Source organism: Otolemur garnettii, unplaced genomic scaffold (genome assembly GCF_000181295.1).
Source record: "Otolemur garnettii isolate 467f Iridium unplaced genomic scaffold, OtoGar3 scaffold00099, whole genome shotgun sequence".
NCBI classification, from domain to species: domain Eukaryota; kingdom Metazoa; phylum Chordata; class Mammalia; order Primates; family Galagidae; genus Otolemur; species Otolemur garnettii.
In genome coordinates this window covers 4,784,643-4,812,280 of record NW_003852494.1, presented here as the reverse complement: position 1 = coordinate 4,812,280, position 27,638 = coordinate 4,784,643, and the positions used below count along the sequence as shown (strand labels likewise).

The 27,638-nt window shown below is 52.0% G+C and overlaps 1 protein-coding gene across 1 annotated transcript in view; it reads left to right on the top strand.

The window, feature by feature from the left end:
* Window positions 1-27,638, top strand: part of NCOR2 (nuclear receptor corepressor 2) — a 211,076-nt gene that overhangs the window by 63,954 nt on the left and 119,484 nt on the right. The window contains exons 3-6 of the mRNA XM_023516824.1: window positions 7,011-7,138; window positions 7,710-7,887; window positions 17,174-17,353; window positions 21,827-21,940. Coding sequence (XP_023372592.1) covers window positions 7,011-7,138; window positions 7,710-7,887; window positions 17,174-17,353; window positions 21,827-21,940 — 600 coding nt within the window. The remainder of the gene's footprint in view (window positions 1-7,010; window positions 7,139-7,709; window positions 7,888-17,173; window positions 17,354-21,826; window positions 21,941-27,638) is intronic.

Sequence of the window (27,638 nt, the reverse complement as noted above, 5' to 3'; positions counted from 1 at the left end):
GAGCCAAGAAGAGTTCTTGTTAATGGAGCATGGACTGTAGGTCAAGTGTTGTTAGTCAAAGCTTTTTGTTCCCTGGATGCCCTAGTCACCCCAAGGTGGCCACTGTTATGTTATGGTTGTTTTGTAGGTGAGGAAACTGGACAAGTTGCTTAACTTCTCTGAGCCACAGTTTTGTCATCCGTAAAATGGGGTCACTAAGAGGACCACCTCCTGGGTTCTTGTGAGGGCCAGAGCTGATGATGTGGCTGGAATTCTTATGACAGGGCAAGGCCCAGGGTCAGCCTGAGTCCATGTGCTATTGTTGCTATGTATCACTTGTTACTGTTATTCTGCTGCCTAGATGGGGACCTGTCTCCCTGGGGGCCACTGTCAGATGCCTCTGGCTTTTGTCCTGTCCTTCTAGAGGTTCCCACCCTTCTCCACCTTGTTCCTCAGAGGCTCAGCCTGGGGGAATCCTCAGGTTCTATGGCCCTTGCCCTTCTGCCTCTTCCCTTGCCCTTTGCCCAAGCCACACCCTCTCCTGGACACCTGCAGTCACCGCTGACCCCAGACACCTCCCACTCTTCTGCTGGGCTGTCAGTGATGCAGGAGGTGAGGTGGCTGGACAGAACTGAATGGTCACCATTCCCTCTAGGAGGTGGGGGGGGCCTAACCTGGCAGCCACAGGTTGGAGCGTTTCTGCCCTTGTGTAGGGGCAGAAGCCGAACCCACCCACGTGTGCTCCTTCTGAGGAGGTTGCCCAACACCCCGCCTCACACTGGGGCTGCCCAGTGTGGACCCCACTTGCCACTTGAACAACAGGAACGAGAGGTGTAGGCACCCCAGAGAAGAGGCCTTGTCATCCTGAGCGTGTGTCCAGGGTTCTACTTCCCTGCCACTGGCTGTAGATGAGCAGAGGGGTCTGTAATCTGGAGGCCCCTCCCTGGCAGCGCCTTACTCCCACCTTCTTCCTGCCTATTCAGTGGGCAGGATGCAGTTTCCAAGATGCCATCCTCTTCCTGAACACCTCAGTCTAGTGGACAGAGGAAAGAGGAAATTGAGGCACTGAAAATACCCGTCTGAGGGCATTCAACCTCTGAGAGTTGATGGTGGGAGCCTGTGTGTCCTGAGTCCTTGGACAGCAGCCAAAGTGGGTTGAGTGGACCCAGGGAATGGGCCTGGGCTTGGTGACCTGTAACCTTCCTAGATGCAGGTGACTCCCACTCACGTGCCAACAGACTTGTCTCCTGGGCTGGCCTCTCGTGCCCAGAGGCCTCATTCAGCTCCTTTGGGCTTAAAGCTGTTTTGATGACAAGTCCACCTGGAGCTTTTAAAAAGAACTTCAGTCTGGCTTTGATCTGCCAAGATCTCTGCTTGTCCCTAACTCACCGAGTGACACTGGGCTGCTTATTTAACCATGTGGAATGGCCTTGGTTTTCCCATCTGCAGTATGGGTGTCGTGAATGCTCTGGTGGTGCTTACATGCAGTAAGCACATGTTAGTCACCTTTTTCCTCCTGGCAGGGTAACAGGAGACCCAGGCAGGGCCTCTTCTCTTTTGGGGCTGCTGGAGCCCAGGTGGGAGAATGATGCAGCCATGACTGCCTCCTCTACTCAGGCCTTGGTGGCATCATCTTCTAGCTAGTGGTGTGTTGTGCCCAGTGCACATGGAAGGTTTAATTTGGGGAGTGTTTGTGTGCAGAGGCTTGGACCCTAAGACTGTGGAAAGCCCCTGTGTGCCCCTGACCCAGCCTCAGTTGCACTCCAAGCCTCTCTATATCAGTCTTGTATCTCCTGTTCAACCTTCACACTCTCTCTGTGCCCCACCCTCTCCTAGGGGCCTCTAGTCCCAGCTTCCCTCCTGGACAGTACAGCACCCTGAGTCTCTCTCTAGGGGTCCTGGGGAACCAAGGTCTTCCAGGGTTGAAGATTTAGTAGCAAAATGCCCACAGATTTTGTTTTGCCAGAAACTGACACTCCCTGCACTCCCTGGCTCCTTCTGGGCTTTCTGTGGCCCCACTTATTTCTAGTTTCTCCCCCAAGGCCCCTGTGGCCTCTGAGCCTCCTGAACTACTCCAGTCCTTGGGCTGAATGAACAAAGTTAAAAGCAGAGACACAGAGTCTGAATCCCAGCACCACCCCTTCTTGTTGTATGGCTGTGGCCAAATTAACCTCTCTGTGCCTCTGTATAGAAGAGCACTTCACGGCATCAGTTCTAGAGCCAGACTGCTTGCATTCGTGTCCTGCTTGAGTGATGTCCTAGCCGCGATATTGTGGGCAAATGGCCTTACCTCCCTCTGCTTCAGTTTCCCCATCAGTTGAGGAAAGGAGAGTTACAAGATCATGAAGGTAAAATTAGTTGACAGGTGCAGAGCTCTTTGCATGGAGTGTGGATGGCATAAGCAGGCGTTTGATGTCACCAATAATGTAATAACAACGATGCTGACAATGATGGTATTATTATGACATTGCCATTAGTATCCTTCCCTGTATTGTCCCCTTTTCCTCTAGAGTAAGGGGTCAGCAAACCTTCTCTGTAAATATTTCAGGCTTTGCGGGCCACAAGGCCACTCCTCACTGCCATAGCTAGAAAGCAGTGTGGCCACTGTGCAACAGAACAGGCGTGGCCCTGTGCCAGCAGTGCAGCATTGTTGGACAAGACTGCTTTGGCCTTGGGCCCTAGTGTTCGACTCTTGCCCTAGAATAGTGTTTATTGGGCTCTCTGTGGGAAGGACCAGTCTGTTTAATTTCCAATTTGTTACAAACTGATATGGGGTCCTATCGCACAGACGCAGTGCTTGAGCACGCTGGTAATACATAAACTTGGATGCCAGGGTCCTGCTGACGTGCTACAAAGGGTTCTGAATGCCCTCATGTCCCATGTACCCTGACCCCCCAGTTGCAGACTGGCAGCTTTTTGGACCTTCAGTGGTGGGGTAGTGCTGCTCTAGGCTAGGCAGGGTCCAAAGGGTCCAAGCTGGAATGTTAGAGTCTTGCCCATATCCTAAGTGCCTGCGGGTGTCTCCATTGGCTTTGTAGCTTAGCCCTCGGCACTTGTGGATGGCTCTCAAGAGAAGCTATGGAGGGATGATTTGCCACTCAGGTGAGAGCCTCTCGGGAGCCCTCATGCTGGAAGATTCATCCATTCATTCAGAAAATACTTACCAGGCATATCCTGTGCCAGTCCTCTTCCAGCCCTGGCAGCAGAGCTGAGAACAGCACAGACAAGCATCGCTGTCCCAGGGCACTGACAATCCATGGCAACCACTAGCAGGGTAGGAGAAGAGTGGGTGGGCTGTATTTGAGGGAGCCCAGATTTAAGTCTGGGATCAGGGAGGAGGTTTCACTGGGCAGCTGGATATGGAGCTGAACCTGAGGGAGGAGAAGGCCAGGAATGTGGGATCTGGCTGAGGAGTATTGTGGGGTAGAGGCTTCCGCATGTGCAAAGGCCCTGAGGTGGGAGCATTCTTAACTGTAGCTTCATCATTCCAGGAAGACCCATCAACCTGGGGCCCAGGAGTGGGCTGAGTTCTTCCTTTGCTCTAATGTGTAGCCCTAGATGTTTCCTTGCCCCCTGCTGGGGTGAGTAGCTCCACTGGGGGGGTGCAGAGAGGGGCATTGCTCCCCCACCCCCATTCCTCCTCCCAGCCCCTTGCTCAGTCGTCCCTGGAATCTGGACCTAGCTTTGGACATGTGACTAGACACCTAGCCTTGTACCCCATTTTTATGCACTGCTCCTCTAGGACCCAGCCAGAGAGGCTCCAGCTGGGATTCCCTCCTGGGTAAATTGCTTTTCCACCATGGCCTGTTGCCTTCCTAAAGAGTTTTAAGGGTGTAATATACTGGTGCCATGACTGGAGAAAAATCCCCAGGCCAGGTGGATGTCTTGCCTGGATATGCTTTTCCAGCCTCCCTTGTTGACCAGCAGCCCTAGAAGCTGATGGAAGGGCAAGGGGCTACCTCTCCCCACGTTGGCTTTGCTGTTGTCACCGGTTAGGGCAAGTTCGGAGCCTAGGGTCTGTTCTCCATTTGTGTCTCTACAGAAAGCCAGCTCAGCCTCTATCTAGAATGTTAGAACCTTCCCCCTTCTTGCTGTGTGACTTAGATAAGCCGTTTACCCTCTCGGTGCCTTACTTGTGTCATCTTTGTGTCAGGACACCTGTTATATACACCGTCTGGGGTTGCTGTAGAGATTAAGTTAATTAATATGTTTAAAGCATTTAGCGGCAGGTGCACACAGGCAATGTATGAGTGTTGGATATTATTATTGTTGGTATGGTTAGTATTATTAATGCTGTTGTCATCATGTGGGGAGGTTCCAGCCTGGGTGTATTCAGGCTCGTGGCACCACTGTGGGCTGTCCCTTGGGTCAGTTTCTTTCTTGGTCTCCTTAGTTCTTGCCCTTGGGTGGGGTAGAGGGGGTCCTTGGCTGCTCTGGAGACCTGTTTCAAACCATGGAGTGGAGAGCAGCGTAGACACCTGCAGAAATGGCTCCCAAGCCTCTCTTTGGAGGATCTTCTAAACTGAGAAACGAAGGCCAAAAAGCCTGTGTGTGACCTCCCAAGCCCCCACCGCGGGGGCAGAGTGCTGCTTCACGCCTCTTCCCACCTCTGTTGGCAGCTGTGGGTGCCATCTTGCTGAGGCCTTCTCCCGAGGGATTGGACTGTCTGCCTCTTTGCTCATTTTGCCTTTGTGTGAGAAAGAACTGGGCATTGAGGATTTTCCTCTTGGCAGACTGCACGGCCTGCTGATTTCCTCTCACACCTCTGTGTGCGTGAGATCTCTGCCTGGCAGCCTGGAGCCTCCTCCACGCTCTTCCTTAGGCCCATCTTCTCCTTCTCCTCCCTGTGCGCACACACCTGGCGTCTTGTGCTAGACACTGTAGGGTGAGAGGGAGGCACCCATTTAAAATATGGAAGCCTGAGGAAACTGAGGCCCAGAGAATTTGCGTAACAGGGCCAGACCATAACCCCAGCCTGAGGCTCTGCGTTCATTTGTTTCTACATTGTGTTGCCCGGGGTGGTCCTTTCCTCAGGTTTTCCAGCTTCTGAGGTTGCTGGGCTCCCTGTTAATTTCTGTCTTGCCTCTGGCTCTCAGACTCTTCTGGGCTTGTTTTGTAGGGTCTGAAATAGATACGTTCTCAGCACACCTACCTGGGATCTCTGATGCTCTTTGCAAAAATAACTTTAATAAAAAAGATGGTTTTTATAGAAAATTGGGAAAATTGGGCGGCGCCTGTGGCCCAGTGGGTCCCCGGCCGGCCCCATATACCGAGGGTGGTGGGTTTGAATCCAGCCCTGGCCAAACTGCAACAAAAAATAGCCAGGCATTGTGGCAGGTGCCTGTAGTCCCAGCTACTCGGGAGGCTGAGGCAAGAGAATCGCCTCAGCCCAGGAGTTAGAGGTTGCTGTGAGCTGCGACGCCATGGCACTCTACCAAGGGCGATAAAGTGAGGCTCTGTCTGTAAAAAAACAAACAAACAAACAGAATTTGGGAAAATTAAGAAAAGGTGCCAAGAACAAAGTCACCAGCATTCCTGTTCTCTCTGAAGCCTCACCCATGTCAGACATCACTAACTGATTGCCACACACCATCTAGCTGAGTGTTCCAAGCAGATGGAACTAATTGATTAGCATTGGCATCTGAGTGAAGCCTGGTTGGTTTTCTTGTTTGAGAGGCTGGTTCCTGTCTTTTTTTTTTTTTTTTCTTTTAACATTTTAATGTTTCTCAAATCAGGGTGTTTTGGCAGTTGGGGTACTTCTAATTTGTTAATGTTGAATTCCCTGCCCCCCTCCCCCCACGGTAATAGATAACGTGTGAACAAAAAATTGATTCTGACACTCGTTAAAACAGTAAGGCTTTATTCAGGACTATTGTGATCAGTGTCAAGACCATCACTATAAGGGAGAGAGATCGGGCTCAACTCCAAAGACAGCAAAGACAGCTGAGGCTTTATAGCTGACGCGTAGCGGGTGGGGGTCAGTGTGTGGAAAATTACTAAGAGGAGACACTGAGGATGGGGTTGTCTCTCCAACCTGACATGGCAAGATTCTTGCTGTAGCCCAAGTGTCCAGGCCTAGTCCAGAGGGCAGCCCAGGGCAGCCTGGCTCATGCTTGGTCTAGGAGAGCATCTTTAAAAATGGATGGTATTTTATTAATAATAAAGAAGAGGGGTTTGCCTGGGGCTTATCCTTCTGACTTCAATACGAGCCTTACATGCGAGAGTTTTTCTTTTACAGGACAGGACTAGGTGGGGTGCTCCTAAGTTGGATGCTTTGTTTTGAAATCTGATCTTTGAGCCTACAGACATTTGGCATTTGGCGTTGTCCATCCTTGCCCGGCGAGTGGTGCTTGAGTCCCCACCCCTCACATGGACACTTACTTACTTACATTCCAAGGAAGGGACATTTATGTTGTGCCTTTTCTCCAGTTTCGTCTGCTAACACATTTCTCTTTATTATAAACAACCCTGCCCTACCTGCCTCTGTAGTCTGGGCTTACTGGCTGCTTGTCCCAGCTTGAACTCCTTGAGCTGGAGACTGGAGGCACCCACTCTCTTTCCCTTGTTACTGGCATGGCAGAGGTAGGGTAGGACAGTGGGGAAGCAGGATCAGCTTTTCCTTCTCCCTCTATACCAGAGTGGCTGACAGGTGGGTACAGTGGTTAGGGACAGATTTTGCAGGCAGATGGTCCCAGCCTGTGGCCTTGGGTAGGCCCTATAAACCTTCCCAGGCTTGGTTTTTCTCATCTGGAAAGTAGGTGTCACTGTGGGTCCTGATGAGGCTGTAGGACAGACTCCAACCAGTGTCTGCCAGAGCGTTTAGCAGTCTGAGTTACTTTTCCTCTTTGGCTTGGCCCCAGGAATGACTTCTAGCGAGACTGGTGCAGAGGGTCCCTTTGCGATGTAGGGGTGTCTACCTGGGGCAGTAGCAAGCCCACAGGAAGCATTTGGCCTTGACCCTCTGTGCCCATGACAGCCAAGGGGGCCTGCTGCCTGCCCGTGCTCACTTGTTCCTCTGTCCCCTCCTACAGGACGTTGGGCTGCTTGAGTATCAGCATCACCCCCGCGACTATGCCTCCCACCTGTCGCCTGGCTCCATCATCCAGCCCCAGAGGAGGCGGCCCTCCCTGCTGTCGGAGTTCCAGCCCGGGAATGAACGGTGAGGAAAGGCTTATATACCTCCGAGTCCAGGGCCATGGAAGAGCTTCCAGGGTTGAGAGTAAATGAGGGGCTGTTTCCCCTTGACCTGGTGCAGCTGTAACTTGGGGACAAGGATAGGGATGAGCAGGGAAGTGCCCCATGGCCCCTGGACTGCCAGTGTGGACCTTCAGTGGCCTCTGTGGTGTGTGGCTCAGGCAGGAGTGGTGACTGGCAAGCCAGGTGGGGGTCTGGTTCAGCAGGTCTGGGGTGGGGGCTCAAGACTCTATCTTTCTAGCCAGCCACAGGTAGGGATGATAAGGCTGCTTCAGGGCCAGAGGGTTGTCACTGTAGAGTGCTGTAGCATCCATGCCAATACACTCCTTTCCAATAAATGTGGTCAGTGAACACTGACTTGAAGGATGACAAACCTGCAATTGAGCCCTGTCTTGCATGGCCTTGGAAGGTGGACTCCTATGAGTGCCTTCCTTAGGATCACAGAGCTTGGCCCGCAGCAGGTACTCAGTGAAGAGGTGGACAGTCTCAGAGACCCCATTCTCCTGTGTGACACCATGTGCTCTTGTTGCCCGCAGGTCCCAGGAGCTCCACCTGCGAGCCGAGTCCCACTCATACCTGCCTGAGCTGGGCAAGGCAGAGATGGAGTTCATTGAGAGCAAGCGCCCTCGGCTGGAGCTGCTGCCGGACCCTCTGCTGCGGCCATCCCCGCTGTTGGCCACAGGCCAGGCTAGTGGGTCTGAGGACCTCACTAAGGTAAGGCTGGACGCCTAGCTGGGAGCCCTCTGGTGACTTGGGCTATGCTGCTGATCTGGTTGGTGGGAAGGAGGGGACATGGCTTGGACAAAGGCTGGGAGGTGGAACCCGGCTTGGAGCGTGCAGTAGGAGGAGGAGCCAGAGGATAAGAAGAACTGAGAAAGGTGTTGCAGGTGGCAAGAGTAACAAGTGCAAAGACTCTGAGGCAGGAGGCAGCATGTGGCCTTGGTGGCTGGAGTGAGGGAGGGGAGGCAGGGGCAGGTATGGGCCTGAGAACCCTGGGACAGAGTTCTATGCTCTGATTAGGACCAGCTGGTGTTCTGCTCCCAGCACATACTGAGTGCTTGATCAGGGTTTGGGGTATTTGGTTTATTGCTTGCTTGGGATAGCAGCTCAGTGACCCCCACCCCCCGCCCCCTTAAGCTCTGTATAGCAGGTAGCTACCTGGGACCCAAACCTGGGTAAGGTGGCCAGCCCAGGGCCCTGTAAGGCCTCCAGGAGGTCTGTATTCTAGGGGTGTGGGAATGAGAAACACCCCAGAGTCTCCTGAAATGAGATGGAGCAGAATTGATTCACACCAGAGGGGTATATGTGGAGCCCAGAGGGACAAACGCTCTGTCTTACAGTCCAGAGTCTCTTTGCTTCTTCGGGTACCAGGTGGCTGGTGCTGGGCTGGACTAGGGCTGTATGTGTAGCCTCCCAGGCCTGAGGGATCACAGCAGGCTTTAGGTGGGGGGTGGGCAACCTTAGGCTTATCTGTGTCTCTGTGGGGTGGCTGCCCCAGGCCTCACCTTTGCACTCACCTCCCCCAAGGCCCTCTGGTGCAGCACCTTCTGTCTACCCGCCACCAGGTGACCTAGGAGTGACGTCCACTGCACCACTCCACAGCTCTGCAGACCTGGTGCCTCTCTGAGCCCTCATTCCTCTTCATTGATCGAGGGACAGAGGCAAAACTGACCTGTATTTGTGCGCAGAGCGTCACACCCAGATTATCTGGGTAGAAGGGTGGCTGGCAGTTGTGTGGCAGGGCCAGGAAACCCAGGCCAGACTTGAGCTTCCGTTAGGGAGAGAAGACAGTGGTGTGGGCTCTGGGCTGGTCCCTGGAGTGGATCTGGCTGACAGTGGTGGGTGGGACATTCTGAGGCTAGGGTGGCTGGGTGTCCCCTTTTGCTCTGTTTAGCTTGTACCTCCGACCCTGACACCTACACACCTCCCTTGGGCCTGGGGAGGCAGGTACTAGGAGACATCTGCGTGGCTTGGACTCCCTGCCACTGGGGCAGATCTCCCCAGGTTGCCACAGGAAAGATCAGGTCAATGAACAGGTTTCCAACAAAGACCCTCCTGTACAGCCACCAGCCTACCTGCATCCATTTATCACTGTGCCCATTCATCACCTAACCCTCCAGACCCCTTTACCCACCCACCAGCCATCCCTCTCCCCAGCCGGCCCAGCCCCTCGTCCATCTGTCTGCCCAGCTCCCACCTGCTACCCACGCTCACCAGAATCCCAGGTCCTGAACACCACAGCCCATATCAGCCTATGTGAGTTGAGGGTAGCCAGGGGGTGCCTGGCCAGTGGTGGTTCTTAGCTAGAGAGAGACATTTAGACATTGTCCACCCATGTTCTAGCTTTTTGGACCTGCCACACCTCCCCTGTCTGAGAGGGCCCTTTGATTTTACTTCTCTTTTTTTGATATCGTTGTGTTCTTGTTATTTGTGGTCACTCCCAGGTTTAATTACAAACTGATTTGAATGTCCAGGCCAGGTTGACAGCTGGGAGAGCGGGGTGGGGGGTGCTGGTGACATGTCCTTCTTCTTTCTGCTCCTGTGATCAGGCAGGGGTCTCACAGCTGCTCTCTGTCATCCTGGGAGCCCCAAGCCTGCCCCCCACCTCAGAGCCAGTGTCAGCATGTGCCTTGGCCAGAGAACCCCAGAGCACCTTAACTCCCTCATAAAAAGATAACTGTGTACCCAGATTCTTGGGTGGGAAAAGTAAGCCCAGCCAGACAGGACTCCGTCTCCCCAGCAGGGAACTGGGAACCCTTCCTCCCAGGAGTGTTGCTGGGCCCAGCCTGAGGCTCCAGCACATGGGCTGCTCTTTGGTCTGTTTTCTTGAAAGACCAGTAAATGTTCCCTCTTCAGCCTGTGCACCCTCACTGAGCGGGTGAGGGGACCGGGCCCTGCAACAGGAGAGGTCTTGGATACCCTGCCTAGTCTAGGGGCAGGCTGGAGGAAAGAAACACCAGGGTCTGAGAGAAAGGCTGAGGACCCTAAGGCACCCTATGTGGCAGGAGCCCAGGGCAGAGAACCCTCACTTAGCTCAGGGTTCCTGGGACCAAGGAGCAGGGCTTCGTGTCCTACAGGTGACAGTCGGTCAGGCGTCTGATGCTCTGGAACAATGCGTCCTAAGTATAAGTCTGCACCACACCTCCAGGGTCCATAGCAGCAGGTGCCTGGGCTGTTCAGTGTGTGTGCCCATGTGGTCACACCGCCTGGGGTTGGGGACACTGGTACAAGGAAGTCCTTGTCATCTCCAGGGAGCCTTTCTGCAGCCTGATGGCTCATCTAGCCATGGTACTAGGGCTCCCGCCAGAGATGTTCCTCTGTGGGGGAGGGTGCTGGGTCACGGGTCCTCCAAGGGAAGGTGGGGCTGCTGTCCTGCCTGCTGCCACCAAGCACTCTGGCAGCTTCAGGGCATCCTCGGAGGGTTACATGTCAAGCAGGTTCTTCTTGGACCTTTAGCTCTGGGACATCCAGACCCTGTGTGTTGACATACAGGTACACCTATAGCCTGGGGGCCCGGGGCATCTGCCTGCACGTAGCTGTCCCCTGCTGGGGGCTGCACCCGAGGGCCCTAGGCCCCCTAGCAGGCCACATGCATCTCTTGGAATAGGGGATGTGGCCTGGCCAAGAGCACCAAAGGCCCCACTATTGCGGTAATTATATGATGAGGCCTCCTCCTCATTCGCCTAGACTGACTCCTTCAGGGTCAGCCTTTTTGGGGGGGCAGACACAACCATCCCCAGGGCGGCTGTGAAGGTGCTGATTGAAGTATGGTTTGTTCTCTCAGGCTTGTTCGCTGGTGCCAGGCAAGGTCCTTGCAGCACTCCGGGCTGTGGCAGCCTGTCTGGTTGATGGGGTCCTTGGTGACACAGGCACATGATCCATCATGTTTGTGTCACTGTTTGACATGGGCAGCAGCACAGATGGTGGCAGGCACCTCGGACCCAGGGACAGAGGGTTTGGGGGACCTTAACTCTGCGTCTGTGTCTCACTGTGGCTGGGCACTGCACCTGGCACAGAGGATCTTTTCCTCCTTTTTAAATAGAAAGTGGAACTGAGACTAGTGGTGGTGTGGTGGGGGAACGTGCAGAGTCAGTGCCTGTAGTTTGCTTCTGAAGGATTTTCTGCTATTTCAGTAAACTTCAGTATGTTCTAGGCTGGAAGCTTGTTGTGTTTCCATTTCAGAGGAAGTTGATTGCAGGGCTGATGAGGGACCCACAGAGGCTTCTGTCCCCCAAGGTCACCCAGCTGCCCCAGAAACTGTATCTGACAGTTTGGGCTGGGGTGAGAACAGTGGCCAGGTGAAGGAAAGTGATATCTTTATCCTGAGGCTTTCTTGGTGCCTTGGCTACTGTGCGACACTGCTCCTGCCTTCCTAGTGCCCAGCAATTCCATCAAACTCCTCCAGGCCACCCAGCCCCTGGGGAGATTGTCCTGGATCATCTTACTACAGCACCAGTGGGGGTTGGGTGGGGACTGGGAGCTGGGCCAAGGATAGATAAGTGGCCCACTTAGGTCTGCTGGATCCTCTTCTCTGCCTGACGCCACTGGATAGTGGAATTTCAGGCTGAGATGAGTCCTTTACTTAGAGGCCAGTATAGAGGAGGCACGCACATGGTGACGTTAAAGATGATGACAACTAACATCCAGTAATGCCCTGGGTCTCTTCCCAGCCCAGATGCTGGACTTACGATCCTTCCTATTTTGTGCAAGGCCCCAGGCTGAACCAGCTGGCAGTGGGGGTGGGTCTGAAGTCCCACCCTCCCCTACAGCCTTTGTTCTTGTAGAGAGCAGGAGAGAATTTTGGCTCTGCTCGAATTCAAAAAGCTCCCTTGAAGGGGACTTGGGGGGATAGGGACCCAGTCCCTGGATGGTCCCTTAGATGCACCAACCCAGGCTCTGCCCAGAGAATAGGTTTGCAGGATGCCTCTGGCCAGCCCTGCAGTGGCCAGCTGCTGCCCACCAGCTGCTTTCTCCAGAGTGGCTGAGCCCTCAGGCCTATGGGTTCTTTCAGGATCTCCGTCCTTCATAGGTGCTCTTTGACTCTCTCTGCCTGGTCCCCTTCCCCTGACTTCTGAGAGCTCTCTCTCTGCCTCTGCATCTCTCTTGGTCTCTGTTCCTCTCTCTTTGTGTCTCTCTGTTGTCTCTTTGTTTGTGTGTCAATCTCTGTCTTTCTGTCTCTGTCTCTGTGTCTGTCTCTGTCCCTCCCTTCCTGGCCCTGGGGGGTGGGGCAGGGAGTAAAGGCCTGGCTAGACTGCGGCTGTAATTGCTTCAGGCTGTTAAGAGCACACAGGTCTGGAAGTGCTCAGAGGACTTTTGCGTCTGCTGCCTGGAATTCAGTTGGACACAGGAGACTGGAATTTGATGGGATTTTATGTGTGTGTTCCCCTCCACCCAGCCGTGTTCCTTTTTCATATAAAAATGCTCTGATTTATCATTCTTTCCTGCTCTAAAGCTTCTGGAATCCTATGGCTTCAGAAACTTTCTTAGGAATTCACCAAACCTTTCTTTTAGGTGACTTTAGAATTGTCACAAACAACACTTGAAAACCCCTTGGACCTCTGTTGGCTGAAAGGGACAGATAACCGTTTAGACTTAAGCATGAGGGTGGCGCCTATGGCTCAGTGGGTAGGGTGCTGGCCCCATATATTGAGGGTGGCGAGTTTGAACCCAGCCCCTGCCAAACTACAACAAAAAAATAGCCGAGCATTGTGGCAGGCGCCTGTAGTCCCAGTTACACAGGAGGCTGAGGCAAGGAAATCGCCTAAGCCCAGGAGTTGGGGGTTGCTGTGAGCTGTGATGCTATAGCACTCTACCAAGGGCAATAAAATGAGACTCTGTCTCTTAAAAAAAAACTTAAGCGTGAGTGCTGGCTCATGTAACTAAAGTCCAGGGCTGTTTGATTTCAGGTACAGCTTGATCCAGGTGACATAATGTTAACCAGGACCCTGTCTCTTTGCAGCTCTTGGCTCTGCTAGCTTTCATGTGGTCTTGATATGTTAACAGAACGTGACTACAGGCCTTCCTCCTTCCAGGTTCAAGAGAGAACTCTCCTTCTCTCACATTTTCAACTTCATACTGCTTTTTCTTCTTACCATCAAGTGGGCCCTGCCCATCCTGGAAGCTGTCATTGTGGCCAGATAGTGAGCGTATGAGGCTGGGCCTGCCCTTCCTGAAGCTGAGACTAGGGGAGCTCCATAGGGTCCCCTCCAGTCTTGGGGCTTTTGTTGCCTCTGTGTCTTAAATTTTGCACAATAAACTTTCAATGTTGGCTTGAAATAAACTTTCAATGTTGGCTTGAAGTTTGACACCAAGAGCATCTGATGGGGAAAATGGTACCAACTACTACCTGACAGCTTGCTGGAATGGACATGTATATTGGTTTATTGTTTTCCTCCCTTGGGCCTTGGGATAACATGAAGGCGGGCAGACATCAGGATAGCTGTCTCTCTGCAGGCCCAAATGCCAGGCTCCCCAGCCCCAGCCTTGGGGACTCAGCACCATCCAGGTATTCCTCTTCCTTTTTAAACGGAGGCAAGGTTCACATCAAAGTAACCATGGTAAAGTGAGCAGTTCGTTGGTGTGCAGTACATTTATAATCTTGTGCCACCATAACCTCCACTTGGTTCCAAAACATTCTCATCACCCCAAAAGGAGACCCCAGACCCATCCATCAGTTGCTCCCCATTTCCACCCTCCCCACCCCCCACTTCTTGGCAACCATTAATCTGCTTTCTGTCTGTATGGAATTTGCCTATTCCCGAGGCAAATTTCAGTGTAAGGGGAATCATGCAGCGTGTGGCCTTTCGTGTTTGGCTTCTCTGGCTCAGCATTGCGTTCTTGGGCACACCGTGCCATAGCATGGATCAGAGCTTCATTTCTTTTTATGGCCGAGTAACATTCTGTTGTGTGGACGGGCCTCATTTCACCTCTGTTCATTAGCTGCTGGACTCACTTGTGCATTTTTACTGAGCATAAAAGCTGAGGCTGAGCCTTGAGAAGAACCCATTGAGAATTTTAAGGGAAATAAGTTTCCAGTGACTTTCCCAATAGTTCCTAGAATTTGCCAGCTGCTTCCTCTAATCCTGGTGCTGTTGCTACTAGTCTCGGGGATTGAAACCTTCTTTTTGGTGATGAAGAGTTTATTCTCACAGATAAACCATTCAGTTCATCTCCCTTCTTGATCTGGGTGGGGCCACAGAGAGAGCAGGGGGACATTTCTTGCAGCAGTACTGCTTCAGGTTCTGGGAACCACCTTTTTTTTTTTTTGAGGCAGGATCTTGCTCTGTCTCCTGGGCTACAGTGCAATGGTGTCATCACAGCTCACTACAGCCTCAACTCCTGGGCTCAAGAGATCGATTCTCCTGCCTCAGCCTCCCAAGTAGCTGGGACTATAGGCCCATGCTGCCATGCCCTGCTAAATTTTCTAGTTTTTGTAGAGTTGGTGTCTCACTATGTTGCCCAGGCTGTTCTTGAACTCCTGGCCTCAAGTAATCCTCCCACCTCAGTCTCCCAAAGTGCTGGGATTACAGGCATGTGTCATGCCAGGCCTTGCTGCTACCTTGTGTTTCATGAACCCCAAGAGATGATTGAGGCTGCAGGGAGAGATCAACCAAGTGCCAGGGAACATGGGGTTGGGGCGAGAGGCAAACTCACTGCAGGGTTGGGGTGGTGTCATTGAGAGGTGAGCCTGGTATTAGCTGGCATATAAGCAGTGTCAGCATTCTGGGTGGAGGGGATGACTTGTGCAAAGGCTCAGGGGTGCACGGGCTGCTTGTGTTTGCCGTGTGTGGGGGCAAGTGCGCCCGGGCCCCTTCCTACCCTCTGTCCTACTGGGGAGCAGTCAGGGCCCTATACCTGCTGATATGCACATACACACTCCTGAGTATTTTTCCAGCAAATTTTTCTTCACACGATTCTTTCCTGTGATTTCAGGGTGTCCTGGACCTGATTTGTTTCTCAGCACAGCCACATGGTTCTGTTGAGTGAACAGATGTGGGCAGGGACCCCATTTTTACTGTGGAAGCCCCTGCCACTTCCCCTTTCCCACACCCCTCCAAACTAAGGTGCCATCACTCTGTGGCTAGGGGCAGCCTTGGGCACATCATGAAATCTTTCTGGGACTTAATCTTCTTATATGGGAGATGGACAAATGATATACCTACTTCTAGTGGTGGTTGTGATAGTTATGTGGATTAACACTTATGAATTGCTCAGAGCAGGGGGTTAGGAAACTCCAGCAAGCTTCAGATCTGGCCCTCAGCCTATCATTGTAAATAAGGTTTTATTTGCACTCAGCCATACCCGTTTGTATTGTGTCACCTGTGGCTGCCTCCTCCATAAGTAGGGCTGGCCGGACAGGACAGAGACCACTGGGCCCTTTATAGAAAGGTGTTCTGGCCCCTGATGTATAGGCCCTGTAGCTTCTTGTTCTTGGTTTCCTCATCTGGGCAGTGGGCATGAAGTGGTGACCCTCTTGTTGGGCTACTGTATGGTCCAATGGGTGGGACATGCTGGGGACTAGGGCACGCTGGGCTGTAAGTGGTACCTGGTGGAGGTGGCCTGGAGAGCATGGAGAAGCACGTGGTGGTAAAGAAGCATGTGCCTTGAGGCTGTCTCTGTGTGTGTAGAGGGAGTGCCTGCTTGTCCAGACTCTAGCTCCCTGTGTCCCCACATCCTAGATGGTAACAGTGAGGCCAGAGGTAAACCTAGTGGGGTCCTGGGATTCGACCTTTGTAGGCCTTGCTGGGGGCATAAGGGGGAAGGACAGAGACACCAAGGATGGGAGGAGTGGACAGAAAATGACGCAGCCTGCATGAGGAGGGGTCACTTGGTGGCCCTGGACTGCAGTTGTCTAGGGAAGAATGTACTCTGTGTCCTCAGGGTGCAGCTGCCATGGGGGTGGGGAGGCGGCGGCCTGGCGCTGCCCTGGGGCCTGGTCTGTGGCAGCTGCTGGCTTGGCCATGGGAGTAGCATGGGGGAGGAGGGGAGAGGGACTGGGTTCCACCTCCACCTCAGGCCTGGAGCTGGGTTTAGGGGTAGGACCACCCCACACTTACACTTATTGAGCGCTTATAGTATGTTGAGCTCTGAGCTGAGCTCTTTGTACACATTAACTCATCCAAGACCTGCAATGACCTGCGAAGCATGAACTGTTACTCTTTCCATTGTGCAGATGAGGAAACTGAGGCAGAGAGCAGTTGAGGGACCTGCTTACAGTCATGTTGGTGGAGGTGACAGAGGGGGCTGAGGTTTCAACCCAGGCCTGCACAGGGAAGGTTTGGTTTTTAGCCTCTTTATCCTGAGAGTGTTCCTGAAGCAGCCTGGCTGCTTGACTGTCCTTACATGGTGGAATGCAAGAACCCTTTGGAAAACAACTTTATTATATGAAGATTGATCCTCAGTGAAGGGAAATCAGAAACATGTTAGTAAATAAAAAGAAGAAAGTAAAAATACCGTTTTTTCTCCCATTGCCCTTTAACTTCTTGGTATCAAAGAACTACATTCTGATGGTTTCTCTGTGCATCTACGTGTGCACATGTGTTCTTCTGCAAAGTAGGCTGTGCGCCCTCTGTCAGGTTCTGGCACTTGCTTGTTTGGACTGAGCATCACAAAAGAATGTTATGGAGGGTCAGGCCTTAGGGGAACAGAGGTTGTGGGTATTTGTCCCTTGGGCTAGTGGGAGGACACACATTGGGTAAGTGAAGGAAGAGAATCCTGTTATGGGATGGGGACAGGGGAGGACTGGAAGAATGTTCATGCAGGAAGAGTGTTTCAACTGCATCTTGAAGTGAGGAATTCTGAGCTTTGCAGAATGGGCAGTGGGCTGGGAAGGTGTGCCTGTCAGGAGGACCCATGAAGACAAAGACAGGGAGGTGGGCCTGTGAACAACCCTGTGACTGGCATCTAGGGGCTGTCATAACACGTGTGGTGGGCTGGGCCTGAAGTCAGGGCTAAAAACTGGGGTGTCTCCTGCCCTGACCTATCTTTTTGTCTCTCACAGGACCGTAGCCTGACGGGCAAGCTGGAACCCGTGTCTCCCCCAAGTCCCCCTCATGCTGACGCTGACCTGGAGCTAGTACCGCCACGGCTCTCCAAGGAGGAGCTGATCCAGAACATGGACCGTGTGGACCGAGAGATCACAATGGTGGAGCAGCAGATCTCTAAGCTGAAGAAGAAACAGGTGGGAGCAGGTGGGGTATGGGGAGTGGTGGCTGGTGGCCCTGAACCTGCACTTCAGCAGTAGTGATGACAGTGAAGATTGTGCTAGTTATCACAGCCAAGTTCTTTCCAAATCAGCCAAGTACTTCCCAGATTCCTGAGCCCTGGCTTGTTTTTATGCCCTTTACATTTATTAGACAGAAGTATTATATGTAGAGCACCATCCCATGGAACTTTCTACAGTGAAGGAACCATCCTATATCCATTGTAGCCACCAGCCCTCTGTGCCTGTTGAGTATTTGAAACGTGCTTAGTGTGACTGAGGAACTGAAGTTTTAATGTAGTTTTAATCTACTTGCTGCACTAGACAATAATGGTGGGGGGAGGTGTCAGGATTTCTAGCCAGGCTGTGCAGGTTCAGGCCATGTTTCTACCACTTCTTAGAGAAGTGAGGTGGGCAGTTACTTTTTTTATCCATCATGTCGGGGGAAATACCACCTGGCTCTGGAATCTGAATAGGCTGGACCCGCTGTCCATGCTCCTTGGAGGCTGTGTGGCTTTGGATCCTTCACCTCTTGGAACCTCAGTTTCCTTGTCTGTAAAATTGGGCACAGGTGTAACACTACTATATAGGGTTGTGAAGAGGGAATGGGATCACATGATGAAAAATAAATCCTCACTGTCACTGTTGAAACCATGTGATGTCATATGAAAATTAAGTGAATAATTTTATAATTTAGTTTTAAATATTATGATATCATTTGATAATTTGCCTTTTCCCAGCTGTACCATGATTCCCTCCCTGGCATCATTCAGGTCTGTGCTCAGATGTCCCCTGCACAGAGAGGCCACCCCTGGCCTCTTGCAGGGATCCTCTCCCTCCCAATCATCCTCCTTCCCAGGGGTCAGCTGATCCAGCCAAATCTGGCTTGTTTTGCCAGTTTTTGTAAATAAAGTTTTATTGGCACACGTATGTGCCTATTTGTTTCTGTATCCCTGTGTACACACATCTATGGCTGCTTTTGTGCTGCAGCGGCAGAGTTAAGTAGTGATAGCAGAGACCAAGGTGGCTTGTAAAGCCAAAAATATTTGCTGTCTTGGCCTTTATAGAATGACTCTGTGGACCTAATCTGTCCCATCACCCCAGTGGTGTCATCATTTGAGTTAATACATATCCTACTTTGTTATACAGTGGCCTTCTCCTCACTGCAGTGTAGAACAGGGTCTTTGTATGCCTGTGAACTGCTGTGTCCTTGGCTGTTTTAAGTACATAGTAGGTGTTCAATAAGAACTGTTGATCAGTCAATGTGACACTGTCTTGACCTTAGGCAGTATCTGGACTAATGGAGGAAGTAAGTTCCTACCTAAAAGTGGGAGCCCATGTTGCATCAAGGGCTCATCTCAGACACCATGGACAATGGGGTGAAGGCAGATGAAGGAACGCTTCCTGGAAGAGGTGCCCTTGTGAGCTGACTTTTGAAGGATGTACTTGGGGGAGGACTTGGGACTTGGATGGGGGAGCTGGTTAGTGAGGCTGAGACAGCTGTCCCAGACCCCAGGAGGCAGGAAGTGGGTTTCCATGATAGCAGCTCAGGCCTCCTGGGAAAGAGGGTAAGCCCTGGTTGGGGCCAGACAGACATTGTCAAGGCCAGTGGAGGAATGGCAACTTTAGGTCATTCAGACCTGGCTTCAGGGTGAGGCCGAAGCTGCAGGTTGTATGCATGTACTTGTGACTGTGGCCAGGAGCCAGGTGGCTCAGAGCAACCCTCAATGAGTAGGTGTTTGGTTTTTTGTTCCTTCCCCCTAAATTCTACTTTAGCATTTTTTTTGAAATTAAAATTTCCAAACATAATCATTTTAAAGCGTACAATTCAATAGCATTTGGTATATTCACAATTTTATACAACCCATTACCTTTCTCTAGTTCTAAGTCATTTTCATCACCCTAGAAAGACACCCTCCCCCAGCCACCAATCTGTTTTCCGCCTCTGGATTTACTTATGCTGGATATTTCCCGTAAAGGGAATGACCCAGTATTTGTCTTTATGCATCTGCTTCTTTCACTTAGCATCATGTTTTTAAGCTTCGTCTGTGTTGTATGTAGTTTGTCTCAGTCCTTTGTTGCTTTTTATGGCTGAATAATATTCCCTTGGATGGATGAGCCACATTTTACCTAGTCATCTGTTGAGGGGCATTCGGGTCATTTCCACCTTTTGGTTATGGCGACTGGTTCTGCTCTTAACATTTGTGTTCAAGTTTTTCTTAGAACACCTGTTTCTGGTTCTTGTGGGTATATGAGGAGTAGAATTGTGGGGTCACATGCTAACTGTAATTTAATTTATTGAGGAATTTCTAGGCTGTTGTCCACAGCAGTTGCACCATTTTACATTCCTACCAGCAATATAAGAAGAGTCCTGTTCTGCCACACTTTCAATTTTTGATTTTTGAAAATTTTCTTTTGATTTAAAAAAAATTTTTTTTTTATTTCCTTGCTTATTTTTTATTTTTATTTCTTTGCTTTTGTTTTTGTTTTTGTTGTTGTTGTTGAGACACAGTCTCACCCTAGACAGAACCTCACTCCGTCACCCGAGGCTAGAGTGCCGTGGTGTTATCAGAGCTTACAGCCACCTCAAACTCTTGGGCTCAAGTGATCCTCTTGCCTCAGCTTCTTGAGTATCTGGGACTACAGGTGCCTGGTACAATGCCCAGCTAATTTTTCTATTTTTAATAGAGATGGTGTCTTGCTCTTGCTCAGGCTGGTTTTGAATTCATGAGCTCAAGCAATCCACCCACTTTGCCCTCCCAGAGTGGCTTACAGGTGTGAGCCACCACACTCAGCCTTAAAAGTTTTTTTGATTCTTGCTGACCTGTGGTTATGCTGTGTGGTATCTCAGGTAGCTGCATGTGTCAGGACTCTGCTGCACAGCACTGCTGTTTGATCCTCTGAACAGTGTTGTGAAGTAGGCAACTGTACTCCCGGGTCAGAGAGATGAAGTGACCCAGGGCCTAAGGCCACAGGGCTGGTGACTGGAGTAAAGGTTTAAGGCAAACTCAGGCCTACTGGACTTGAGTTGCCTTCTCAACTGGGTTGCTGTGTGTCTTAGATAGTATTTTTCTCTAGTGTCTGAGGAAAAGCCCACTTTTCTGACAGGATAGAATGTCCCTTCTGTTCCCCCTTTCTGGCTGTACACTTGATTTCATTTGTTTTGCACTTTTGAGGGCATTTTAATGCCCATTTTGAAGCTACCACTAGGGGTCACTGTGGGACTGAGGCAGCTCTGCTCAGTCAAATAGTGCTGGGTCAGCAAAGGCCAGGACTCCAGATTTTTGCCTCTTTTGGGGCTGACTTCTTCTTGGCCATCTTTTTGGATTCATAATGGTTTGCTCCATGGTAACATGCAAGCTGTGTGACCATTGTAAGTAGAGTAGAACTGTGTTCTAATCTCATTCATGGTGCCCCCTCAGATTGCAGACCTGGGTGCTGACCTCCTGTATGACCTTAAGCCAGTGTTGTAAGCCTTCTGGTTTTTAGCTTCCCTTTTTGGTCCCCTTTACCCTGTAAAGGGATTGCTTTTAAAGAAGTGTTGGGGGGGGGAGTGTTGCAGTGTGTAGACCATAAGACAGATGACGCTGATGATGGTAGTGCTGATGAAAGGCCCGTGGATGGGTTGTGCTGGGAGCCAAGTGCTTTGCACACACCAGCTCATTTCATCCTTTTATCACCAAATCTCTAGTGTAGAAACTTTTATTATCCCCACTTTCCAGATGAGGAAAGTGAGGCTCAGAGAAGTTCAACAGCTTTTCAAGGCTGCACAGCAAGTAGTAGTAGAAGTCATGCTTCATAGCCAGGTGTTATGGCAGGTACCTGTAGTCCCAGCTACTTGGGAGGCAGGGGATCGCTTGAGCCCGGGAGTTTGATGTTGCTGTGAATTATGATGATGCCATGACACTCTAGGCTGGGGACCAGAGTGAGACTCTATGTAAAAAAAAAGTTATGTTCCAGCCTGGACAGCGTGGCTCTAAAGTCTGCACAGCCTGTCCTAGTGCCAGTGGTACTTGGAGCAATCACAGCAGGTAATAATGGATGGCTTTAGCAAGCTCAGCTGATTTGTAATACAATTCAACTTGCTCAGTCCTCAGCATGACCCAAACAAGGATGCATGAGGATTAGTCTCATTTTACAGATGAGGAAACTGAGGCCCAGGGTTTCAAGCTGCTTGCTTATGCTCCTCTGGCTGGCTGGTAAGTCCCTGAGGCAGGATTTGAACCTGGCTTCAGAGCTTGGAGGCTGCAGCTGGCCCCAAGGAGCTGGGGCCTCTCCAAGACTCAGAGTCCCTGGGGGTGACTCAGAGGAAATGGTTGAGCAGCCTGACTTCCTGTGTGCGGCTGCCAGCCCGGGCTGCAAGGGGGCCGCCCCGCTGCTGAGGGGGCTGCAGCCCTCCTTCCGCCACCAGTGTGTGTGTGTTCACCCCTCATGCTCTGTCCCTTCCCACAGCAACAGCTGGAGGAGGAGGCTGCCAAGCCGCCCGAGCCCGAGAAGCCTGTGTCGCCGCCGCCCATCGAGTCAAAGCATCGCAGCTTGGTGCAGATCATCTACGACGAGAACCGGGTATGCCCCGCCCCCCAGCTCTGGGCATGCCCTCCCAACCCCCCATCCCTGTACATGCCCCCCTCAGCTCCCAGCCCTGGGCATGCCCTCTCAGCCCTCAGCCCTGACGTTGCTGTGAATTATGATGATGCCACGGTACTGTAGGCTAGGGAACAGAGTGAGACTCTATGTAAAAACAAAAGTCATGTTCCAGCCTGGACAGGGTGCCCTCTCAGCCCCTCAGCCCTGGGCATTCCCCCACCGACCCCCAACCCTGGGCATGCCCTCCCAGCCTTCATCCATGGGTGGGTCCTCCCAGCCCCCCAGCCCTGGGCATGCCTCCCCAAACCCCAACTCTGGGCATGCCTCCCCAACCCTCAATCCTGGGCATGCCCTCCCAGCCTTTGGTATACCCTGCCCCCCTCAGCACCTTCTGTTCCACAGTCACCTCTCCCTTACTGGCTGCCAGATATGACAGGGGTTACCTTGAAGCATCTGGTTTCCTCCCAGGCTTCAATATTCCCATCTATGAAATGGAGGGGAGACCTCAGCCACCCCCCTACCCCAGCAGAGACCCAAGGTTTGTGAGTGGAAACCTGACCTGGTGTGGCTCCTGGGCAGTTCTGCTCTGGTACATGGGCCAGTGTGCGCTATGACTAGCTTGGGGACTCTGGCAGAGCAGCAGGGCCAGTTGATAATATTGGAGAGGGACAATTTTTCAGCCACATACCCAGAAGAGATCCCTGTAATGCCAAAGACAATAGCATCACTGAGTAAAGCAGCAAGGATTCACAGGGCAGCTCCTCCGGGCAGTCTTGCATGTAGCAGGTCTGAGAGGGTAGCACCAGCTGCTGTTTCTAGTTTGCATATGAGGAGCTGAGGCCCAGATTGGTTAAGTCACTTTTCCAAAATTACACAGCTAGGAAGTAGTGGGCCTGGGATTTGAACCAGAGGGCTGTCAGACCTGATTGGGAATCAGTGGGCCTGATTCTTCAGTGTTGGCCTCCACTGACATTTGGCCCCGGAAGGGACCTTTTGGGATAATTGAAACATGGAGGGGCCCAGGAGGTCCTGTGTGGGGCAGCTGCTGGGTGTCTGGAGGGGGTTTGATCTTAGTGGAGGGGCTTGGAGCACCCAGAGCAGAGTGTTTCCAGGGGCTGAACCCCAAGGGTCTGTGCAGCTCCATGGTGGAATCTGGTGTCTGGCTAGGTGGTGAGTGCCCCGTTATCCCAGTCAAGCCACTGTAAGCTAGGCTTTGGTTATTTACAATTGACTTCTTCCAAATGTACTTAAGACCCTTGGATGTTGGGTCCCCTCCTCTATTTTGTGGATAAGGAAACTGAGGCCCAGAGAGAGGGACTGGTCATTGTCTGAGGTTGTACAGTGAAGTATGACAGATGGAAAACCTGCCTTAGATTCTCATCCCTTCCTGCCCAGGGCCCAGCCACCCTCCCAGCTGTCTCTTCTGTGAAGCCTTCCTTTGCTTGATCTGTGCTCAGAGTTGAGGTGGAGGTGGGGAGGCTTCTGATATCCTGGGAACATGTGGTTGGTGCCTGTGGGGGTAGCCATGGGGCAGAGAACTACTGGATCAACTGGTTTGGTCACACCTCTGCCTCTAGAAGTGGCAATATGATGTAGAATGAGGGCCTGGGAGCTGTGTTTTTGGGTCACCCTCCCACATTCTGGCTTCCCACCCCTGTAGTACTAGTAACCATCGTAGTGATTGGAGAGCTAGGGGGCCACATATGCTTCAGATAGGCATCCTGGGTTTGAATCCCGTCTCTCCTACTTACTTCCTGGCTCTGTGACTTTGAGTGTTTTCCTTAAAACTCCCTGTGCTTCATATTCCTTGACTGCAAAATGACAGTAGTGATAGCATCTACCTAGTGCAGTTGGTATGGGGAGTATGAGTTCATTTTGTAGTGCCCTTAGGACAATGCCTGGCACTAAGGAAGTGCTAGCTGGTGCCATTACAGTGTCATCATTGTAGTTGTTATTTCTTCTCGTTATAGTTTATGTTTTGCATGACCTGACTTAATCCTCTCCAGACCTATATGAAGTAACTACTATTATTCTGTCCATCTTGCTCATCAAGAATCCAAGGCTCAGAGAGGGAAGTTGACCTGCCTGAGGTTGCACAGCAAGTGAGTTTTGAGCCTAGGACTCAAGAGTCAAGGCTAAGCTGGCTCTTAAGAGACTGTAGTGGAGGGGACCCAGGCAAGGAGGGCTCCTGGGATCCCTGATCTCTGGTGGAGAGCAGGTGTGGTTCTCTCCAGCAGCTGCTCATGGCCCAGGAATTTGCCATAGTCCTTAGCTTCTGCCGGGAGCTCCCTCTCCTGCATGGCTCATTCTGCTACTTCTGTCATCTTTGCTCAGATGTTCTCTTCTCCATGAGGCCTGATTTGAGCCTCTACTTAATCTGAAAACCCTTCAACACCTGTTTTTCTCCTTCTTGGCGTCTGTTTTCTTCTTAGACCTTGTTCTTCCTGGACATGATTCATAGTTTACTTATTTGTTTTGTTCATAATAGATGGAAGGTCTGTGAGGGCAGGAAATGAAATCTCTTTTATTCCCAGCTCTCTATCCAGGGCTTAAAACAGTGCCCAACACATAGTAGGTGCTCATTAAGTCTTCCTTAAACAAATGTTCAGATGGCAAGAAGGGAGGGGAGAAGGAGGGTAAGCGGCCAGGTCTTTCCTGCAAAAGAGACCCTCTGATTTGGGGTGTGGGGTCTGGTGGGGTCCCTAAACCTCAGGAGCTGGTGGCCTGGTGGGCAGGAGGCCCCTCAGCCACTTTTCGCAGGAGCAGCTAGGACTCACTGCCCCTTGGGGGATCAGGAGGGATTAAATTTTAATCCGCCTGCTTTCTCCTCTGGCTCCTGGAGGGGTGGAAGATGAGGGTCTGTCTCTAAACATCAAGCCAGCCGAGAGGTGCAGCTTCCCTGCTAGGCAGGGCCCACCTGGCATGTTTCCAGTCTTGGACTCTGGCTCATTATCCATTTGGAGCACATCGGAGATGTGCCCGCTGAGCAAGGCTTTTCCCATCTCCTAGGAGCTGCCTGGGTGGGTGGGGTCTGGGCAGGTGTGTGCAGATGGTGGCAGCAGGAGCTGGCACAGGCCGGTGGGCCCGGGCAAAGGAGAGTGGAAGCACAACCTGGAAGCGGGGCTGCAGGGAAGGCTCCTTGTAGGCAGTGGGTGGATCACAAGGAGGGGATTCAGGTGAAGGTCACAGCACAGGCAAAGGCCCAAAGAGGGGCCTGTCTTGTGGTTTGGGAGGAGACTCACACTTTGAGTTTGTATAAAACACACCTGGGGCACTGGGGGAGTATATATGAATAAAGTGTGGTGCGAGATTCTGGCTCTGTAGGCAGTTAGCACAGGGGACTCCGTGAAGACGCAGCAGCCATGGTAGGCTTCATGGAGGATGCGGCCTTGAGCTAGGTCTGAAAAATGGGTACAACAGGACCAGGAGGTGAAGAGGCAGGATTCAAAGCAGCAGAGGCCAACACTGCCAAGTGGTAAGGAAGTCAGAGCATTAGACGGAAGTCCTTGTCCTAGAATTTAGGTGTCTTAATAGTAAAGTGTTTAACAACGTGATGAGGACTGAGTTATACCTGGTGTGACTAGACCAAGCAGGGGAAGATGAACAGTGCTGTCAGCAGGCTGCATGGGCAGGAAGCATTTCCAGAGCACTTTGAGGGTCCTGGCATCCCTGATGCTTGCTTGCCAGGGCCCAGCTTCACATCCCCCGAGACGTGATTTAGGACTTACAGAGCAGTGGTTCAGGCCCATCCCATAGACCTGATGTCCTATGCTAGCCTCCCTCCATCCTGGCCCATCTCTGGCCATGTTGCTGTCATAATCCCTGGAGTCCAGGTGGCATGTTGTGTGCACAGTAAATGCCACTTAACAAGTGTGTCATGGGAGGGCCCAGTCTGCCTCCCTTCCTGGAGCTACTGCGTCACATCCTAGGAGAGCTCTGGCTAGACCCTAGACATCAGGCTACCCCCCTCCCCCCCACCTTTTTTGTAGAGATAGAGTCTCACTTTATTGCCCTTGGTAGCATGCCATGGTGTCACACAGCTACCTCCAACTCCTGGGCTTAGGTGATTCTCTTGCCTTAGCCTCCTGTGTAGCTGGGGCTACAGGCACCCGCCACAACGCCCAGCTATTTTATTATTATTATTATTATTTTGCAGTTTTGGCCGGGGCTGGGTTTGAACCCACCACCTCTGGCATATGGGGCCAGTGCCCTACTCCTTTGAGCCACAGGCAGCAGCTATTTTTTTGTTGCAGTTTGGCAGGGGCTGGGTTTGAACCACTCTCGGTATATGGGGCTGGTGCCCTACCCACTGAGCCACAGGCACTGCCCATCCGGCTCTATTTGCAGCTAGGGACACTGGGCCTCAGGGTGAGCTGCTGCCCTGGAACACTGCAGCGGTTGGCAGAGGGTTAGAACCTGGGGGCCATTGGGGTGAGCGGTGCTGCCTCTACCCTGCCAATGGCAAGAGGAGGCCTGGCACTCAGGCAGAGAAGGGCCTAGAATGGGACTCCCAGGTGGGGAGGGGCCAGGAGTGGTCGATGTGAGGCTCAGGGTTCCTCTGTCCTGGAGGAGGGTTCTCTGTGTGTGTGTGCTTTGTACCTATGTGTGGTGTGCATGCATGTGTGTGCTGTGTTTGCATGTGTTTTGGGTACACGTGCATGTGTGGGCACATGTATAGTGCATGGTACCACATGGTGGATACATGTGTGTGAATACTATTGTGTATGAGTTGGCTTGTGTGGGGCGTGTGTCTGGTTATCTGCTCATTTATTCACCACACATGTACGTGCTCATGTGTGTTATGTGTATGGGCCTCCCCATGGCTTTGTAAGTGTGGGTAGGAGTCAGATGTGGGGCCATGGTTATGTGTGCATTTATGCATCTACAGATGCGTGTGTTCCTGTGGGCATTGTGTGCGTTTGTGAATTCACTCCTGTGTGAGTCAGTACATGTGAGGCGTGTGTGTGACTATCTGTGTGTCTGTGCACCTGCTTGCACATGCATGTGTGCACATGGGCACACATGTGAAGTGTGCATGTGTATACAAATAGGGGTGTGTGAAGTGGTGTGTAGGGGGCATGTGTGGTTGCATCACGTGTTTGCCTGAGTATGTGCATGCATGTACCTTGGATTGTGTGGGACACATGTGTCTCTGTGATTGGCACATTCATAAATCTTGGCATATGCATTTTGGTCACATGGGTCCCCTGCTCATGTGCACCTGTCTGTGCAGGTGATTAAGGGCTTTCATGTCCTAGCACAGCTCCCAGGCTCTCTGGCATCAGGAGGCCTGGCCACAGGACCCCGGGGTCCCTGTGGGAGTATCAAGCCTTGATTGAGACCCCCACTCCAGTTGCCTGGTAAGGACGCCCCGGGTGAGTACAGCCCCCTCTTGGTGGCCTGAGTTCCCAGGCTTGGAGGGGTAAGCTCGGGCAGTGGGTTCTCTCCAGGCTCTGGCTGCCTTACCTGCAGGGTCAGGCCCTCAGACTCTAGCCCACCCAGTCTCACCCCTGTGGTCAGAGCACAGACCTCAGCTCCCTGAAAGCCAGGTGTGTGAGGGGACTTGTAGGGGGTGGGTTCCAACCAGATCTTGAGATTAGCCTGTCCCCTTTGTGCTGGGTTGGGGCCTGGGTCCCTTTGACCTCTGATCTCCCAGCTAGCATGAGCCAGCCTGGCT